The 21,612-nt window shown below is 38.7% G+C and overlaps 1 protein-coding gene and 1 non-coding gene across 2 annotated transcripts; one reads left to right on the forward strand and one right to left on the reverse strand.

Moving 5' to 3' along the window:
- The first annotated feature begins 1,689 nt into the window (after positions 1 to 1,689).
- Positions 1,690 to 17,047, forward strand: LOC117296770 (1-acyl-sn-glycerol-3-phosphate acyltransferase gamma-like). Its single transcript, XM_033779818.1, has 9 exons — positions 1,690 to 1,906; positions 8,603 to 8,922; positions 9,445 to 9,614; positions 10,292 to 10,453; positions 12,147 to 12,300; positions 13,575 to 13,680; positions 14,543 to 14,618; positions 15,881 to 16,091; positions 16,641 to 17,047. The coding sequence occupies exons 2-9, from the start codon at positions 8,742 to 8,744 to the stop codon at positions 16,772 to 16,774; spliced, it is 1,194 nt and encodes a 397-aa protein (XP_033635709.1). The 5' UTR covers positions 1,690 to 1,906; positions 8,603 to 8,741; the 3' UTR covers positions 16,775 to 17,047.
- LOC117297117 lies at positions 11,526 to 11,680 on the reverse strand. Its single transcript, XR_004519858.1, has one exon. It is a non-coding gene; the product is annotated as a U12 minor spliceosomal RNA (small nuclear RNA).
- Positions 17,048 to 21,612: the final 4,565 nt, after the last annotated feature.

The following is a 21,612-nucleotide window of genomic DNA, read 5'->3' on the forward strand; positions in this document are numbered from 1 at the left end:
TCTAGCATATTTTTGTAATCCCAATGAAACAATTAATTGGCTGTAGTGTACACAACAGAACTAGCAAAATCAAGGGTCTATATGAGTACATTATACGTGGAAACACTGATTCCAAAAGAAGTGCATAATTTTTAAAAAATATTCTAATAGATGGATTGCACATGACGTCAATGACCGCCATCTTTGATGTAAAACAATGGGAAAGTGCACATGAGTACGCGCTGCACACACAAATGTCATCAGCCAATGACAGCCTTTCAAGATAATTATGGGCACGTTTCGTAAAAGATGGTGGCCAATGCATGCAAGGGGTCTACTAAACGAAATTGGCTATAATAAATACTACAACTAGCAAAACCAAGGGTCTTCAAAATAGTCTACATAATACCAATGTGAGACACTGTCTTTGGGTAGCAAAGAGTATTAATGATAAAATTGACGTAAGGAGAATCAGGTTTAAGAGGTTTCTTGTTTGCCTTCTTTTTTGGGCTCGGATATTGATGGGTTTATTCAGTAATAAAAGCTTTGCAGCTTTAAGGAGGCTCAATTAAATTATAATGTTATCATCATCAAGAAAAGCTACACAAAATAATAGAGAGGTGATTTTTCTTGAGCTCCTTAGGAGCTATGCTCATGCCTTTATTTGAATTGTATGCCATTTTTTGGCACGTATCCATTGCACTTCCGTTTTAAAGGCTCTGGACACTATTGGTAATAATGTTACTAAAAAAAGTTGTTAGCATACACAACTTACTTTGTTATAATGAGCAATGGAGAGATGTTGATAGTATACAACATTGTGAGAAACGCCTCTGAAGTAACGTAGTTTTTGAGAAAGAGGGAAATTTTTTTAAAGAATAAATTTCTCATTCAATATTAAAAGGCCTCAGGCCTCGAAGTCTTATAGGCATTTGAAAGCACACGAGTTGTGCAGGCAACGTGTGTCATAATTCTCTTGCAACTTCGATGACCAATTAAAATGAGGAGATCAATTTAATCCTCACATGCATTTGAGATACACCAAGGGAGAATACTGGTCTTTGACAATTACCAAAGGTGTCCAGTGTCTTTAATATATAAGTATTTTAAATTTTTATGTAATTTTCTAGAAATAGTCCGGCTGCACTGAATATTGCATGAACAGATTGCTTAATTGGGTTGCCTGTAAGAATGCTGTGCTACCAATAATTGAAGAAACAACAATAATACAGATTGTTGAAAGGCAAATGATTGTTAGAACTCTTGTGTTTTCTTTTTGTTTTCTCTGAGATGTCGAGGTCTATTCTGTTTGAATAAAAACAGTTAACATTGTTTTACCCCGTCTAGCTCGGACTGTGGGGGGGGGGGGGGGCTACTGGGCCCAATCTTATAGAGCTGCTAAGCACGAAAATTTGCTTAGCATGAAATTTCTTCCTTGATAAAAACAGAATTACCAACCATTTCCATTTGTTGCATACGTTGCTTGTTACCTGTATTCAGTTGTTGTTTGCTTATCCTGAAAATTATGTGGAAATTTGGTTAGTAATCCTATTTTTACCAATTATTGGCAAGAAATGGTTGTGCTTAGTGTAGTGCAGCTCTAATGAACTCATGAGCCCAGATGATGATGATGGTAGAGGGCGCCAGACTGATCAACACAACCTGCCTGTTTTATTGACACGTCGTCCCCAGATTAAGTTTAAAATAATTATGTTCATAACGAACGTGGGGACGATCGAATTGTGTGCATTTTATGTATGCACACTATTCACACATCATCCGATCACCACACGATCGACAGAAAAAGGTGGTTAGCCAACGTGCGGTGGTAGAAAATAAACACTCGATTTTCAGATCTATTCTCCATAAATCACCAGGCCAAGCAAGGGGCAAAACTCACGCTGACCGTGTGGAATACAACGCCAAGGTATTTAACCTTTATTGTCCCTTTCATAAAAAATGTGTTTTTCTTTGTGCAAGTGACTGGTAAAATTACTGTTTATAAATTGGAGCCATACACCATATCCTATATCACTGTTGTGCGCAATCTTTGACATTGTCCTTTTATTGAATTTGCGCGGTGTTTTATCTTGTTATGATTTTGAAATTTGCGCAGCATACTCGGACGCAAACTTTAAACACCGCGCGATTGTTGTTATTGTCTAATCATAATTTTTCACCACTTGTCGTGAAATATATGCTGTAAAAAGTGTAAGTGCGAATGTTTTGCCGGATCTCAAATTCTGTCTGGAGAAGTGGTACTGGAAAAGTTTCCGTATGGCGCCACCACTTTTTCATTCGATATAAAATAATATAGGAACTTACCTGGATTGATATATCCCTTTTTGGAAAAATGAGTGAAAAAGTGGTGGCGCCATACGGAAAGTTATCCGTGGTACTTTTGTTCAAAAACTATTGAAGAATGTTGAGTTGAGAAACGGATCTGCCATGACCACCTGTGCAGTCCCACTGTCACTGACCATGTTCGGCTGCTCATCATCATGCTTGAGTTTGAGGCGTTTGCGCTCAAGAAGCGGTCGCTCTAAATACCGACAACTCATGACCCCTCTCGACAACTCACGACAACAATTTTTAAATGCACTTTAACTTGTACATAAGTCAACAACTGTTAAATATATGCACAAGAGTCGTATGCACCTAAATCACTTTCAAACTTCTGAAAAAATTGTAATTTTAATTGTAAAAAAGTGTTTTTTTACCCCCAGTTTAGTAACGAAGGGAAATATCTGGCATCTGCCATGTTTTTTGACGTACTTGGACGATTCCACTACACCACAGGGGTAATTTCTGAGGGCTCAGTTGTATTTTTTATTTTTGGTTTTAGCTGCTGTTTTTTCTTTCATTGTAAGTAACTAAGTCGTCACTCTGGAAATGGAAGTTAACTCCATGAAAAGCACATAAAATGGTAAATAATCATCTTGCATATTGTACCATCCCTGAAGTACGTTGGGAGACAACAAGGCAGATTTTTCCGTTTGTTACTAAACTCATGGTAAAAAAACACATTTTTTACAATTAAAAATACAATTTTTTTCAACAGTCTGAAAGTGATTTAGGTGCATACGATTCTTGTGCATATATTTAACGGTTGACTTATGTTCAAATGTTCATGTTAAAGTGCATTTAAAAATTGTTGTCGTGAGTTGTCGTGATGGGTGGTAAGTTGTCGGTATTTAGTGCGACCCCTCAAGAAGTAGTTATAAAAGTCCAATAAACCATGATTGAAGGATGAAACAAACAAAGTGGAGGAGTACATTAGGACAATGCCAACGGCGCTGGCTGACACACTGGCAGATTCCTGTGTGATAAGCAAACTGCGCTGCAACTTGTTGGTCAAATTTCTGTTTTTTTTTAAATAAATTTTGACAATTCATTTGAAATGAAAGAATTAAAAAAAAAACATCCTGTTTTTGTTTCTAATTCTAGTCTTGAATGCTGCTCCCCAATCTCAGGTTGCACGATTAATCAATGGATCCACCATTGACCGAACCCATCTACCTCTACCACAACCCCGTCCCCTAGCCCAAACCCTTACCCCTAACCCCTAACTCCTAACCCCTACCCCCTACCCTAAACACTTACTCCTAACCCCTACCCCAAACCCTGTCCCCTAACCCCTACTACAAACCACTACCCCTAACCCCTACTACAAACCAGTACCCCTAACCCCTACCCCAAACCCCTACCCCAAACCCCTACCCCAAACCCCTACCCCAAACCCCTACCCCAAACCCCATCCCCTGACCCCATCCCCTAACCCCATCCCCTAACCCCTTCCCAAAACCCCTACCCCAAACCCCTACCCTACTTGTAGAACTATGAGGTTCATTCCGCTTTTGCCTGGGAGTCGTGTGATGATAGCGGAACAAACATCATAGTTCTAGGAGTACCCCTACCCAAAACCCTACCCCAAATACCCCTACCCCAGCACCCCTACCCCAACCCCCCTACCCCAACCTCCAAACCCTACCCCATCCCTACCCCTACACCAAACCCCTTCCCTCACCTCTACTCTATCCCTTCCCAAACCCCTACATGTTAACCCAACCCCAAACCCCGCCTCTACCCCAACCCTTCCCAAACCCCCACATGTACCCCCTTCCACCTACCTTGCCTACCCCTTCAGTGTTGTGCGATTGATGGACCATCAAAATTCTGCCCTACAGTTACGTGGTGGATGGATCCATCACACAAAAGCTCTGCAACCGCAATCAGTCGATGATAAAACATTACATAATGTCTACACAAGGGCTCTTAAAAACAGAGGACATTCCATACAATTTCGACAACAAACTTGAAGTAGGACCAAGAGACCAAGTCTAATCACTAGGTCCTATCAGTATAATCACAATAATACAAAACCTTTATTTCCTGTGCATTGTTGTGTGTTGTTGATTGCTTTATTATAGTGTTTTCAAAAAAAATCTATAAATAATTCATCATATTACAGAGAGTGGACTTTGAATTTGTCTGAGCACCCTCAAGTTAATCAAAGAGTGATATTTACTTTACATATTTTTTTTTTTTTAATAATAACAAAAAGAACAATATAAAATACAGAAATAACAAAACAAATCAGCTTCAAGTGTGGCAAGAATGGGAATTGTCCAACAACAACACTGAACAAAGAATTTGTTATCAAGTATACTTTGTGTCAGTTGAGTGATGACAAAATATTACAACAAAACATGCAGTTTGAAAACCATAAACTTTGAACACAAACTGAAACAATTTGCCCAAAATGTCTCTGTATGTGCAGGCCTGGAATTACATGTACACAGAGGCCATGGAGGCCACGGCCTCTGTTGCCCTGGTTGCCTCTGTTGCCCTGGTCTTGGCCTGGGTGCCCCTCCAAAAGGTTCTCTTGCCCTGGTCTTGGCCTGGGTGCCCCTCCAAAAGGTTCTCATCAACTTTTTAAAGTTCTTGTACACAGGCCTGGAACTTTGATTGTCTCTATCCTCCCCCCCCCCCCCGATCATTGCCTTGGTGCCATTGAAATGAATTTCCTCATAGGGTGCCCTTAACCTAGGAAAAAACGCCTTGGTGCCCTTGCCCTTTCAAAAACGAAGCATACAGGCCTGTAAATGGAAGTGTCACTAACAAAATGACACTGGTCTTCAGGTCTTGCTCTCTCAATGTAGACAAATTTCAGGCCTATTTGAGCACAACACACAAGTATTTTCTTTGTGTTTACGTTTTGTTTGTATTCAAATACCAAGCAGAAAGACAAATCTTATCAGTTTCTAACATAAAAACCATCAGTAAATCAAAAGCTGTATCATCCTGCATTCTGCACTTTGAACAATGCAAACAGAAACTATACAAACAAAAGGTACCATACCAGCAAAATCACAGTTAATATTTTTCTTCACTGACATCCAAAGCTTCAACTCTTAGTAGTTTACACATTGGACTTTAACCGTACCACATTATAAGGTGATAACAAAAAAGTTGAACAAGAATCTTGTAAATATTTCAGTACATGATTAATCGTTGGTATTGGTTGGTGAGAAATACGCAAACTTAAGATGTAAGTATTTTAGTTCAAACAACATTGATGAGCAACTGGGCCAAATTTCATAAAGCATGTTAGCACACATATTTGCTAAGCACAGAAAAGTATTGCTTAACAGAAACAGGTTACCAGCCAAAATTACATATGTACTTCAAGTTTACATTGTTGTTACTGGTGGTGTGAACACTAAATATTTGCTTAGCAAAGAAATTTGTCAAGTCAGTATTTTCTGCTTTTAAAACAGCTTTATAAAATTGGGCCCTGGTGTTTAAAGGCAGTGGACACTATTGGTAATTATCAAAATCCAGTCTTCTCACTTGGTGTATCTCAACAATATGCATAAAATAACAAACCTGTGAAAATTTGAGCTTGATTGGTCGTCGGTGTTGCGAGATAACTATGAAAGAAAAAAACACCCTTGTCACACGAAGTTGTGTGCTTTCAGAAACTTGATTTCGATACTTCAATTTCTAAACTTGAGGTCTCAAAATCAAATTCGTGGAAAATTACTTCTTTCTCGAAAACTACGTCACTTCAGAGGGAGCCGTTTCTCACAATGTTTTATACAATCAACAGCTCTCCATTGCTTGTATCCAAGTGAGGTTTTATGGTGATAATTATTTTGAGTAATTACCAAAAGTGTCAAGTGCCTCTAATGTTAGTGGCTTGACTTTCGCAAATGGCACAGCAAGATAACTGAGAATTGTTTCAATAATCTTAATAAATCCTCATAGCATGGTGTGTAATCTGCTCATACAATGAGTGAATAGAATTTAGCTGGTTGCAAAAGTTCTTGCTTACCAACCAAAAGGACGCTGTTGCAAACCAAGCAAAGGGGCCTATGGTACAAATCAAAGATTATAGTGCGCCGTAGGCGCAAGATGCGGAACTTGGGCTGAAATGTGAAATCCCACTGGACGCCATTTCGGCAAGTAACTCTTTTGATACAACAATAGAATAGTGCAGATTAGTGCACGACCATTTCTATCCATGGAAAACAAAACATTCACTTGCTGAAATGGCGCCCATGCGTATTTCACATTCCATCAATAGATAAGATAAAGCTTCAGTTCCGCATCTTGCGCCTCTGGCGCTCTATAATCTTTGGTACAAATGCATGGAGGGATGGGGCAGGTTTATGACCATAGGTTGGAAAGATCAATGCTTGCACAATAGTAGACATTTTAGAGAATCTATTTATAGTTGAGTGGTCGTGATCTTTTGTTCTCACCTCTGAGAACAGTGGGGAAATGACCAGTGAGTGGGATCCAGTCTACATGTACATGTACATGTATGTCATGTACATGTATTGATGTATTTCTAAAAAGACTCCCATTGTAAATGCAAGTCATTCCTTTTGTCTTCTAGCCTGGGATAGTGGGTCTTTCTCATCCCCAATTCCCATTGTCCATCCTTGTGTTTACTTTATTAATTTAGCATATTCACTGGGAGCTGATTTTGCTTTGCAAAGGATATTAACAGTTACCCTAAAGAGCAACATTTCTTGATAGGTTTACCAAATTTACGCTAAATTTTTGCTTGAAATGGTTACAGGTATATTGAATTTTTAACCATTTGAGTCTCATTTTTGAGATATCGCCGGAAATCTGGAGTGAATATGTCCAAGCAGGAAGAATGACTTCCCTAATAGGAATACACAATGTGAGACCGTAAGGCTTCTCAGGTTCAAATTTTGAGGGATAATTTTTTTCATCTTTTTACATAATCCACCACGCCATCTTGAAGTAAAATGTTTCTCAAAATGCATGGATACTACCGAAAGCTGCTGTAGACTTCTAACAAAAAATTGTCACTGCCATTAGAGAATGATTACCAAACAAAGTATACCGTCCCTTTAAGATGTATTCATAAGTACCTCAGACAGTTTCTCTACTCCTACTGGCGGAGAGCGCGTCACGTGGGTGAGCATAAACCTTTTGTTAATGACCGGTAAAAAGTGTTAATTCATGGACGTGACACGCAACCTTGCACCTGTTCTTATAAGACAGTTTCTTCATTCCTATTGGTCGAGAGCAACGGCTGAAACAGTTGTGCCACATCACGCGATATGCGCGGCGCCCACAGCATTCCCTTGTAAGGAGTTGTTTACGCGAGGGCAGCGGAGGGCTCATCCATTTTATAGCTGGAGGGGTGTTGTGTTGAAAGAAATCATTTAACAACTATAATTATTGCATTTATTTTACTTTTTGACCAACAAGTGCTGATGTTTTTGACCGAAAGGTATTTATAAATGGGAATCAAAGTGTGTTGAAATCAGTTTTCAACTAGTGGTTTAAACCCGCCGAGGCCTGGTTCTTTATAATTTACCTGGACTTCGTCTCAGTAAATTATCAAGAATCAGGCCTCATTGGGATTAAACCACTAGTTGAAAACCTCTTCACTACACATTGATTCCCTTAGTCAAAGAAACTTATCATGAATTCTCTTTGTCTTGTCTTTTCCAGATTGAGAATCTATCTGACATTACTATAATTATTGCATTTATTTTACTTTTTGACCAACCAACAAGTGCTGATGTTTTTGGCCGAAAGGTATTTATAAATGGGAATCAAAGTGTGTTGAAATCAGTTTTCAACTAGTGGTTTAAACCCGCCGAGGCCTGGTTCTTTATAATTTACCTGGACTTCGTCTCGGTAAATTATCAAGAATCAGGCCTCGTTGGGATTAAACCACTAGTTGAAAACCTCTTCACTACACATTGATTCCCTTAGTCAAAGAAACTTATCATGAATTCTCTTTGTCTTGTCTTTTCCAGATTGAGAATCTATCTGACATTACTATAATTATTGCATTTATTTTACTTTTTGACCAACCAACAAGTGCTGATGTTTTTGGCCGAAAGGTATTTATAAATGGGAATCAAAGTGTGTTGAAATCAGTTTTCAACTAGTGGTTTAAACCCGCCGAGGCCTGGTTCTTTATAATTTACCTGGACTTCGTCTCGGTAAATTATCAAGAATCAGGCCTCGTTGGGATTAAACCACTAGTTGAAAACCTCTTCACTACACATTGATTCCCTTAGTCAAAGAAACTTATCATGAATTCTCTTTGTCTTGTCTTTTCCAGATTGAGAATCTATCTGACATTCCATACCTGAAGAACAAACCGGGCATTCTTGTTTGTAGTGAATACTGCTGAACTTCTCTTCAACTTTGTCTTCTTATCATCCCTCGTGTGACGGACAATCTGTCCACCAAGCCTCACTATGAGTTTACTGTCGTCTGTGAAGGAATCCCCGCTGTGTGTGATGGTCCTCAGCATGACATTCCTTATCAGCGGGATCATCGTTATTTTGCTTCAGCTGCTGACGTTATTCCTTGTCTACCCCTTCAGCAAGAGTTTGTATCAAGTCATCGTCTGCAAGATTATCTACATGCACTGGGCACGTAAGTACAGTTAACACTCAGGCTCTCACCCATAATAACAGCCTGTTGTACATTGTCTATAATGTCTATTCATAAATACCCCAGGCAGTTTTGCTATTCCTATTGGTGGAGAGCGCATCACATGGGGGTGTTTAAACGGTTGATAATGACCAGCTGGAGCTATTTAAGACCTGCTTGTGTTGGGTGCACAAGCTCATGTACGCCCATTTAACTTATGCGGAACACAATTCCTAGCTATAAGTAACAGCACGTAATAAATCTGTACACGTGCTGCATCATACACACCATCTGACGCGCACAAAACATTTTCACAAAAGATTTTGAAAATTTGAAAACTCGCAAAGGAAACAAGTGGCAGATTGTCTAGAATTTCTGAAACTGTTGCCTTTCAACAAAAGGGCATTTATGAATGGAAATTAAAGAGTAGTGACTGATTCTTAAACTGCTGGTTAAACCTTGCAGGGCCATCATCATATTCTGATGATATCTAAGTTGTACTTACCAGTTCTATTATATTGACAGAGATGGTATGGCTGTGCGACCACTGGTCCGGAACAGAGACGAGGCTCGTTGCTGATAAAAAATTCTTGGAATTTGTCGGCACGGAGCACGCCGTCATCACAGCCAACCACAAAGAAGACGTCGATTGGCTCGCAGTCTGGGCTCTTGCCGATCGCTTCGGCATTTTAAAAGTAGGTCGATCATATTTAGGCCTGGGCGATGAGTGAAATTTACTACTCGACTAGTTGGCCCCTAATAGCAGTGGCTTTGACACTTTAAAATGTTTGCCACAGGCGCAATATAGTAAAATTCACGCTGAAAGGATTGAAGGATTGTCTCACTGATGTCTGATTGTGTTTCGTAAGTAAATTATGTTGTCACGAAGAGTCGTGAGCGACACAATTGGTTCACGGAGTCTTTTTGTGGTAGTCATGATGCCACGATTAACTGAGTAGTTGGAAAACGGTAGTCGCAAAAATCATAGATGTCTTCATTTTTGGGTTTCCGTTAAAGCCATTGGACACTTTCTGAACAGAACAAAAATTATAAAAGTTCAGATTTACAAATAACTCACAGGGTTTACAGAAGGTAATGGTGAAAGACTTCTCTTGAAATATTATTCCATGAAATGCTTTACTTTTTGAGATTACATTAAAACAATTATCAATTCTCGATATCGAGAATACCAGATTTATTTTAAACACATGTCATGACACGGCGAAACGTGCAGAAACAAGTGTGGGTTTTCCCTATATTTTCTCCCGACTCTGATGACCAATGGAGCCTAAATTTCTACAGGTTTGTTATTTTATATAGTGTGGTCCTTTGGACAATCCTGTTTACCGATGTTGTGCGATTGCTTTAACAGAATGCTAAATGTCTGATGAAGAATGATCTTAAGTACGTTCCCCTCGTCGGGTGGTCGTTCTCCATGCTGGAAATGATCTTCGTCAAACGGGACTTCACAAAGGACAAGAAGAACATGATCGCCGGTTTCAGGAGCTACATCACATATCCAATTCATTGTATGGTGAGTTTTTTTCCTCTAGGAAAATTCATTATCATTTTGTACGCTGCATATCAGAGCAGTGCTGACTCTGTACTGAAACTTTTGAATCCCTATAAAGAGACCAGCAAGGTTTTAGCCAGGATTTAGGAAAAGGATGTCAAAATTTGCTGGAAATTAAAAAAACTTGGGTGTCCAAATTGTTTATCAGGGCAGTGTTGACTCTACACTGAAACCTCTGAATCCCTATTTGAAGAGACCAGCAAGGTTTTAGCCAGGTTTTGGGAAAAGGATGTCAAAATTTGCTGGAAATAAAAAAACTGTGCGTCCTAATTTTGCATTTTAATGTTAATGACAGATAGAACAGGGTGTCCACATTTGAAACAGGGTGTCCACAAGATACACAGACACCCCTCTGGCCAAAGGCTGAGTCACACTGCAGCATTAACGAAAGCGATAACAATCACGATGCAAAGAGAACGCATTATATTGGTTGAATGGGTGTGTGCGGTTCTGCTGGGAGCAATGGGAGACTTTGAGACGCTAGGTGGCAGCAGACTTACCTGGTAAATTACCATTGTTTACCTAGTTCTGAGCGTGCGCACATGACCAACAACAATGGATTTTACCTGGTAAGTCTGCTGCCACCAAGTGTCCCAAGAGTCTCCCATTCCACCAATAGAATGCATTTTCTCTGCGTCGTGATCGTTATCGTTTTTGTTATCGCTGCAGTGTGACTCGGCCTTAACACTATGGAGATCAACACCTCAAAAATTCTTCAGTCTCCACCTCATGACAATGACTAGATTGTACAAGCATTTAGAGATAGTTGCCCAATTTCATAAAGATGTTAATCAGAAAATACTGCGGAGCAAATTTATTTGCTAAGCCAAACAAAAAAATGTGTGGGACACCGACACCTGTTGCAACAAATTGAATTTAGCTAGTAACCAGTTCCTGCTAAGCTAGATTTTCCTGTGCTTAGCCAGTTTTTGTGAATATAGGTTTTGGAAATAGGACCTAGTATTGGTGTCACACTATGCAGGACTGATGCATCAATGGTGCAGTTAGCCTCTATCTTTTGATTCATAGTTAGGGGGTAGACCACACAACAAGGGCAACTTGCGAAAGTAGGCAAGTCACACCGAGGGCGACCTTTCCCCCGCAAAAATTCTTCACAGACAAGTGTATTGCTGTGGAGCCTGGCGTCACCCAAGCTCATTATTTTCCTTACTCATTAGTTTAAGGCATAAATTAAAGTGGTTTCAAAAATACCTATACACAAACGTATGTGACTTCTACCCACGGTTTGAAGAGCAAATTATTACTAAAACAAAAGATGTCGTTAACTTTCCGCTAAGATGCATCAATTTGTTTGGGATATTTTTGTACACGTTTTGGCGCGAAAATAATTGAATAGTTTTGATCAAAACGTGGTTGTTTCAATGGAATTTGTAATTACCCATAATGCATTGCATACGGTTGTGCATGCACAATGCCTATAGTGCAAATAGTACAGCATTTATCATAGCAAGTACATGTACATGTAGGCCTATTGTATTTATTAGTGGTTTGATTTTTGAGTTAAATCAAAGTTGAATTTGAGTTGAATATACATTTAAAACAAATTCTCTCATTTTTTTTACAATTACAAATACAATTTAAAAAAAAAACGCTTTAATTTAACCTTTATTTTGTTTATATATTTTTTTGGCAGATATTAATGTTCTGTGAAGGAACCAGATTCACACCCGAGAAACACGCCAAGGGTATCGCATTCGCAAAAGAAAAAGGATTGCCAGAGTTAAAACACCACCTCACTCCAAGAACAAAGGGTTTTGTCGTTGCCATGGAAGCGTTTGACGGAAAAGGTAATTAAAACACTGCTTTTGTTTTTAAATGGGGTGAATAATTCAGCAATCACGCATGGTTTTATTGCAGTTTGAACCCAAGAAAAGGAGGCCAAGTTATCTTTTGGACATGCAACTTAAAGTTTTGATCCTCGTTTGAGACCTTTTTGTCTGCAATGATTCTCAACCAAGAATACATGAAGTCATGGCTAAGGCTTTGTATCCGGCTTAGGCTTTGGCTGTGGTTAAGGCACAATAACCCGCTTTAAGAACACCATCCCGAAAGTGTCTGTTTTCAAAAGGACTGTAGAAGTAAACACTGCCCTCTATTGAGTGTTTAAAGGTATAAAACAGGATTTGGTAGAGCTGCCTGGTCCCCCAGTCTTTATCCTTGTGGATATAGACAGCCACTGGGGCCAATTTCATGGAGCTGCTTCAAATTTGCTTAAGCACGAAAATAGCTCGCTTATTTTACACATGTTACTGGCAAAAATTTCATGCCATATACATTGCTTGTGACTACTATTTAGCTGTTGTTTACTTAGCATAACAATTAAGTGGAGTCTGGGCCGGTAATCTGATTTGATTTAGCAAAGATTTGTTTGCTTAAGCAAAATTTTGGGCTCAAGCAAAATTTTGTGCTTAAGCAGCTCTATGAAATTGGGCCCAGGTCGAACAGACCCACTTATTTCATTTGATAAACTTGCAGTGACGTATGCTTTCAATACCTGTGTTATGATTGGTCCGAGGTGATGTAGTAACAGCTTGCCCTATTGATTGTCTGCAATGCAGCATACATGTGTATTATGGTATGTACATCAAGTAGTCATGTTTTATTCACTGTAACGCATGGTATGTGTTCAGGTGAATCGACTGCAAAGCTTCATGTGAAATGAATGTGAGGTCAAAGGTACATTGGTACAGATTTTGACACCTGCTCATGGCTGGTATCCGGCGTAATTTGTGAGCCTTGAAGAGTGACATCAGATGTTCAGGCTTACAAAAGGTTAAAGACAGGGGACCAGTCTAACAGGCCCAAAGATTTCAGTGAATAATCATGCAGTGGCGTAGGCTTGAAGTTTCTGTTTTAATTATTTGTCTGCTCCAAAGTGATATACATGTAGTTTGTCAGCTGTACCAGCCAACAGTAAAAATGAACTTTTGATCGTCCACTAGAAATTTTCCACTGAATAAAAAGCTGGAACCACTCTTGCCACTGTCAACCCATTGGATCGGTATTTTTTATCAGGATTCATTTTCAATAAACACTTTTCTGTTTTCTTTTTCTGTTGCAGTGCCTGCAATTTATGATCTTACCTTTGCTGTGAGCAAATCGGAATACGAACCAACAATGCTGAATATTATGAGGGGAAAGAAATTTATCTTCAACTTCCATGCAAAGTAGGTGTATTTATAACCCGTCTGCTGCCCCTTCCTAGGGCCCAATGGAAAATATTTGAGCGGAAAATATAGCTTAAGTTTCTTCTAAGCAGAAATGAGCAGGGTACTGGATACAAATTGTACTTGTGACATGGTAGTTTGGCTGGTAACCTTGTTCTGATATATCTAGTAAAGGTTTGCCATACTAAGGTTTGCATGTGATAATGCTCGATGGCTCAGTCGGTAGAGTGCCCAGCACGTTAGTCCGGAAGTCGCAGGTCCAAGTCCTGCTCGGGTCAATATTTTTTTGGGGTCACCACAAAATTATGTTTAAATTTGCACAGTGATTTTCCATTGCGGTTGATTACTTGATATTCACTATTTTAAGACTGAGATTTTGCAGCCATGAATATGCAGTACCTCGTTAACCACATTCACAAAAATCATGAAGATAAAACCATAGAACTCGCCAGGTTGCACAGAAGGGCTTTTGTAGAAAACATTCTTGTTTCAAGTCGACGTGGTTAGGCCAAACATCCAAAGTTCATGTTTAGAATGCATAGACTTCAGTTCAAAGCCTATTTCCCCCTTCTGAGTATTGCGGTTTATTATATTCTTTATATCCCACGAGACGAAGAGGCAGACCAAGTAGGCGTTGGATGGACGACATCAGAGAATTCAGAAGCGTCACATGGATGTGACAAGCACAAGAAAGATCCAGGTGGAATGGTGATGAAGAGGCCTTCCTTCTGCAGTAGAGCGATATAGGCTAGATAGGATAGATAGATAGAAAGATAGATCCCTGATGCAAAACTATCATCTTTAAAATATTAGTGCTTGTTTTCTTTTGTTAACGAAACTGACCATGTTTTTTTCTCTTCAGGAGAATACCAATTGAAGACGTTCCTAAAGACGAAGAGGGACAGGTGAAATTCATCCACGACCTTTACAAGGAGAAGGTATGAGAACAAATGTCTATCTGAGCGGTTTTGTCGCTTCAAATGTGCATAGCAAAATATTTTCACTGAACAGATATTGTTCACACTGAATTCTACTGCTAAGTAGCAAACAAACTTATTTTTTAGTAGCAACTGATATACTTTGCATAGCATTTTGCTCTGCTAAACAAGGAAAATTGTTCACTATATTGTATAAAAAAGCCATTTGCGTTTTAGATTTGAATATTGACTGGTACAACAATGTGCTTGGTCATAAGTACCCACTTAAATTTGAATTCCTCAGACTGCACAGACAGTTGCTATGTCATATGGTTCGGGGCAAGCTTTTGTGTATAATAATAATAATAATAATAACAAATTCTTAGATAGCGCATTTGACAATAAACCGTATCAATGCGCTTTACATTAGTCCCCTGGTCATTGGGCCAATAAACATCCCTTTAATCTTTCTCAGCTCCCATTAGGGAGTATACAGCCCCGAGCTGCCGTGGCGCTCCGAAAGCTTGTCATTCACAATATCAACCTCTACCCTCGCAGGTACCCATTTATACCCCTGGGTGAAGAGAAGCAATTATAGTAAAGTATCTTGCTCAAGGACACACGTGTCACGACCGGGATTCGAACCCACACTCCGGTGAATTAGCACCAGAACTTGAATTCGATGCTCTTAACCACTCGGCCGTGACACTCTACACTCTGTGTAGTTACATAAAAAATCGTTTAAGTTACGTAAGAGACGGTGAACACCCATACACAATTCTAAATGGATGTGTATGGCACAATGGCACCAGGGTTGGCTCATCGGGAGGTTGCTATTCTTGCCCCAAACCATTTAACATAAAAACTGCCTCTATCACGTCTATAGTCGGAGGAACTCGAATGTAAGCGTTACATTGTGACTAAGCAAGTCATTGTACCAGACATTATTCAGATCTGACTCGCAAATTGCTTATGGAATTCAGAACTCAATGGGAGAATTTGGAACGCTAGATGGCAGCAGACTTACCAGGTAAATTTCCATTGTTTACGTAGTTCTGAGCATGCGCACATTACCGAAAACAATGGATTTTACCTGGTAAGTCTGCTGCCACCAAGCATCCTGAAAGTCTCCCATTAAAAATTGCTCTTCTTCTATTTCCCATGGCAACCAGGTGAACTCTATGAGCATTTTGTCCAACATGAAACCTTCAAGGGTTGCATATTTTTTCCCGGTTTTTATACTGAAACAAGTTCCTCTTATTTCTATTTCCCATGGCAACTAGGATATGCTATACGAGCATTTCGTTCAACATGAAACTTTCGAGGGTTGCAACCACCGCAAGACGATCCCGTTCCCTTCCAAGTGGTCGCCGATCTTCGTGGAGGTGTTCTGGTTATCATTCCTTGGGTTCCCAGCACTGTACCACCTCATCACTGTGCTGACCACGGGCTCTCTTCTGGCGTCGGCAACTGCACTGGGTGTTGTACTCGCATGTAAGTAAACACTTATCCCTCTTATGTAGAGTGTCGTGGCCGAGTAGTTAAGAGCATCGAATTCAAGTTCTGATGCTTAGTCACCAGAGTGTGGGTTCGAATCCCAGTTGTGACACTTGTGTCCTTGAGCAAGATACTTTACTATAATTGCTTCTCTTCACCCAGGGGAATAAATGGGTACCTGCGAGGGTAGAGGTCGATATTGTGAATAAAAAAAAGCCTTCAGAGCTGCACAGTACAATATGCAGCCAATCAAACCAGGAACACCGGGGCGAACCCCTTCTATTTACCCTAAGTGCACTGGGGTCTTTGAAATGCATTACAAAACTCACGGGACCAACGATATAATGTCCCTTCTGAAGGACGAAGCAATAGCAGTTAAGTGTCTTGCTGAAGGACACAAGTGTCCGACCGAGACTCGAGACCCACAATCTGCTGGGCCACAACACTCCACATTTCTGGTAATGCTGGGCTGCTAATGTCGAGGCCAGTGATGTAAGACCCGGCCAGTAAACTCGTTCTTGTTTTGTTTGTGTTTTTTTGTTACAGTGTATATTCTGAGTAAATTCATGATCGGTGCAACCATGACATCGAAAGGCTCAACGTATGGCGGGAACAAACACAGAACAAATGGAACGAGTACGGCTGCCAGTGAAGCGACGTCTGCCAGTAAGAAAGATTAACCCAAGATCCTCTATTTGCCTCTCTTTTCTCTGTATTACTGAGATTTTAAATTCAAAATCAAGATAATGACAATTTTTTTTACACTCTTTATTTGTATCAAATTTTTTAAATTGAAATATTTTTTTCTTTAAATTTCAAGCCGGATAGCTTTGAAAAGAAAAGACTGCTCTCTCATTGTAGCTAGGGTACGCTGCCAAAACATTGATTCGAACTGCCTCTAGCTACCGGGCAACCTCGGTAGTCTAGTTGGTAAGTCACTGCTCTAGAGTTGCAAGGGTTGTGGGTTCGAATCCCACCCGAGTTACATGCCTGTGATATTTTTTCACAGGACTCGGGGAGTATACAGTGCTAACACACACCGGTGTGTGGGTTAAAACCAAAATTAATACGTTTGTTTTTCTTCAATGCTGTTATTTATCAAGAACTAAACGTCAAGGTTGTTGTTTTTGTATGTTAACCCAGGAACCAAACAAGTGCTGAATTTTTTTCTTTTTTTTTTCAAATTTAAACTTCAGTAGATTGCCTAATGGGTACTTTTGAAGCCTTTAAAATCCAAATTCAACAAATATAATTGCTTTTAAACCGATGAAAGCCCTGAACCGCACTACCCGTAGTCTTGTGTGGAAAGGTTGGTCGGTGATTTGTTTTTTGGGGGGATGGTTTGGGGGGCTATTTTTTATTAATTCAAACTTTTTTGTTGGTTTTGCTTTTCCACACATTTCCGTTCCATTCCTTTTCCGTCCAGACCAGTCTAGGGCTCATTTATTTAAAGCTGCTCAGCAAATTAAAAACAGGGAACCAATTGCAAGCACTAAACATTCATTGCACTCTAATTTGGCTGGTAACCTGTTTCTGCTTAGCAAATTTCTTTGTGCTTAATAGTTTTATGAAATTGGTGCCTAGTAAATAAAATTCCTAATCGCACAAATATTTAAATGTCTTTAACTCGTTGAATATTTGCCATACAAAAAAATGACAAATTTAAATGATCTTGGAATGTTTTTTCCAAAGCCTGGCCAACCATTGGTCAAGATAAATATCTCAATCTTGTTACAAATATTTTAGACTAGGGTAGGTAAAAGGGTGATGTGCTACTTGTCAATGCAAAAACTTACGAAACTTTCACAGTATTTTCAAAGTTTTGTTTTTCTAAATTTTATACATTGTACATTTAAACATAGTGTAGTTACAAAGAAGCGGAACCAAAACAAAAAGTGTTACGCCTTAATCAGTACTGATGTATTATAAAATGGTTTGCAGAAATTATTATTCACATCAGAAATGGAATAATTCAAGCATTTTAAACAAATGGGTTACTTGGCTTTAAGTTGCTGATAGGGCAAGTTGAGAACGGTGTTTGCGTCTAGGTAGTGTTAAAGACACTGGACACCTTTGGGAAGTGTCAAAGATCAGTATTCTTACTTGGTGTATCTCAACATATGCACAAAATAACAAACCTGTGAAAATTTGAACTAAATTGGTCAACGAAGTTTGGGCAGTAATAAAGTAAGAAGAAACACCCTTGTCACACGAAGTTGTGTGCTTTCAGATGCTTGATTTCAGGACCTCAAAATCTAATTCTGAGGTCTTGAAATCAAATACGTAGAAAAGTACTTCTTTCTCAAAAAGCTACGTTACTTCAGAGGGAGCCGTTTCTCACAATGTTTTAAAATATCAACAACTCCACATTACTCGTTACCAATTAAGTTTCTATGATAACAATTATTTTGAGTAACTACCAATAGTGTCCAGTGCCTTTAATACAAATCATCAAAGTGAAATAGGCTGCTTGTTTGCAGACACAAAATTCTGTTAAACCTTATATTACTTTTGTAGGTTTTTTATAACTCAATAGTAACATGTTGCAGTTTATGTACGTGTCTACTATCTTTCTTAGTAACAGGTATTTGGTATATATTAATCATATTTTTGTCTGACTAATCAATTTCATCCTCTGTTGCCATTCTGCAATTTGCAATAAACCATGTCTTGGTTGCATCTACACAGCACACATTTAACCCTTCTAATGTCTAAAGGTTTACTAAAATATTCTCAGACGACACCCCTAAAAATAATATCAAAGCAAAAACATTATACACATATTGACTGGCAATGAGGTAACTAGTATACGTCTATTCCCCCGAGGGACTTTTATAACACACCTCAGTCTTAAAATGTGAAATAAGAACAGAAATCTGGAAAAGAAAGGAAGTTTTGTAGTTGCTGTTCACAGTTTACGTCAAGAGCGGGTGCTGTAACCAGGCACTGTTTTCAAAGACTAGTGCCCGCTCAGGAACTAGTTTCCACGAAACTTGCGCGTGCGATCACTAGACTATAAAAGTTCACCCCACGTGACCGTGTTTCAGCCAACCAGAATACAGAACAAGCAAGAGGTGTGTTATAATTATTATAAGTTATCACACAAGCGCGAGTGGAGTACGGAAAAATATAGCGCTTCAGACGCGCTATATTTTCCGTATTTCCACGAGCGCGCGTGTGATAACGTATTTATCTTCAAGCAAACTTGGCGCGTGACATAGAACACACAATACGCAGGGTAGTGATATTAGCCGTGCAATATAGGTCTTTATCACCACTACATTCTGCGAATCTGATTGGAGGATTAGCGCGTACTTGAAGATAATACGTATTTTTGCCCAATAACCACGCTGCAGCCAGACGCCAATAACAAATCTGTCAGCATCGTGTATTGCAGCACGGCGTGGTAAACTGCAGGGGTCTTCTGTGGCGAATAATGGATTTTATTGATGGAGCAATAAAATGAATTATATCCACTGTGGTTTTGGATGTTAGACTATGCCAGCTTGCAATATGATATCATTTATTTGTACATATTACAGTCAACCCTCCTACTGTCTGACCATTCAATATTATCTACCGTGAGTTTGAAATAATATGTACTGTGCTCAAATCATCATCATCTTTCGTCCTTGGACAGAACAGTAGAAGCAGCTTTGATGAACTGGTGCCAGGTTGCTTTATCCCTCATGAGTTGCTGGGTGTCGTTTAGATTTAGATTTGGTCTTTTGTAATCAAATAACCTAATAGGCCTATCCAACATGAAATGCACAATCCATTTTTAGTTATATAAAACTAGTTGGACAAGTATCGAATAGCTCCCAATAAAAATATTATCACCATATTGATATTATTAAAAAAATATATAATAAATGTTTTCAATAATAATTTGTGAGATCAAACGCATCGTTTATAATAGACATGTGACAAATGTAGGATAGAAATTGATCATCATACTAGAAATGTATGTACTCCCAATAAAACTTATTTACAATTTGAACTTTTAACCCACCATTAATCATGAATTATTGTTTGTTATGTTTCTCCATGAATCACAAAAAATATATGTGAAGAGGGACATAATTTTTCTGTAGCCAAAATAACTTGGTCTGCCCCCAAAAAAACATTGTTTAAAAACAGTGATCACTATTGGTAATTGTCAAAGACTAGCCTTCACAGTTGGTGTATCTCAACATATGCATGAAATTGCGAGATAATAATGGAAGAAAAAAAAACCATGTCACACGAAGTTGTGTGCGTTTAGATGGTTGATTTCGAGACCTCAAGTTCTAAATCTGAGGTCTCGAAATCAAATTCGTGGAAAATTACTTCTTTCTCGAAAACTATGGCACTTCAGAGGGAGCTGTTTCTCACAATGTTTTATACCATCAACCTCTCCCCATTACTCGTCACCAAGAAAGGTTTTATGCTAAAAATTATTTTGAGCAATTACCAATAGTATCCACTGCCTTTAAAATGGCATGAGGTATAGTAATTCAAAATAAGCTCAAATAAGCAAACTGGCAAGAACACTACTCATAAGAAATGTTCATACGGTGCAACCATAAACCTCACTTAATAAGTTTGATGAGAGATAAATTGTGTTCCAATTTAAGTTTGTTGTGCCAATTTTATCTTGCATATAATTACATATGAGTAGTACTATTTACATCAGGAAGTTATAATGAAGTTTGTGAATATTCATTGTATGATAATATGCTGCACTCTAATTTGCATAATTTGTAAAACCATGTATGATTTTACAGTTGTAAATAATGTGATTGTTATAATGCCTAAAATAGTTCCTGTTTGTTATCATTTTGCCAAAACTTTAGAAGATTCCAAAACTTAAATTTTATTTAATTAAATAATTTAATTAAAGAGTTGTTAAAGTTTACTAATGTGTGTTAATAAAAAGTACTATGCAAATGTAAACAAATAAAACAGGACTCAGAGTCAAGTCTGTACTATTGTCTTTTATCAGAAATGAAATGTATGTGTATTTTTGTTATGGGTTTATTTCTTACCCCTAATTCAATTCGTACCCGCTCTCTCCTCTAACCTTGCTCCAAAATGACGTAGAAAAGTTGATATATTTTTCTCACACAGCTTTAGTTCGGGTAACTTTGGGTTGGTTAAACTTGACGAAATTAGATAAACTTTACGAAGTGATATCCGTCTTTTGTTTTCTATTTGTTTACATTTTTATTGCTGTGTGACAGTCAATGTGTTCATGCCTTTTGGAGAATTGCTGTATTTGAACAAATTAATTAATGGGAAACGTGAAGCAAATGCGGGGGGGGGGGGGGCTTGCAGCCGGGGTAGACCATGGTATTCAATTTAAAGAAACAAAACTACAGTTCTCACGAGCCTGTTTTAGTTGAAAGACTTCAGTTATTATTGTCAGTAGTATTTGTATTTGTATTTTTTTTTGTATCAAGGGCGATTACGGGTTGTTTCACTTTGCGCACCTTAACTAATCTCACCAATCCGAGACCGGAACACTACATTACGCCAG

This window comes from Asterias rubens, chromosome 11, assembly GCF_902459465.1.
Source record: "Asterias rubens chromosome 11, eAstRub1.3, whole genome shotgun sequence".
NCBI classification, from domain to species: domain Eukaryota; kingdom Metazoa; phylum Echinodermata; class Asteroidea; order Forcipulatida; family Asteriidae; genus Asterias; species Asterias rubens.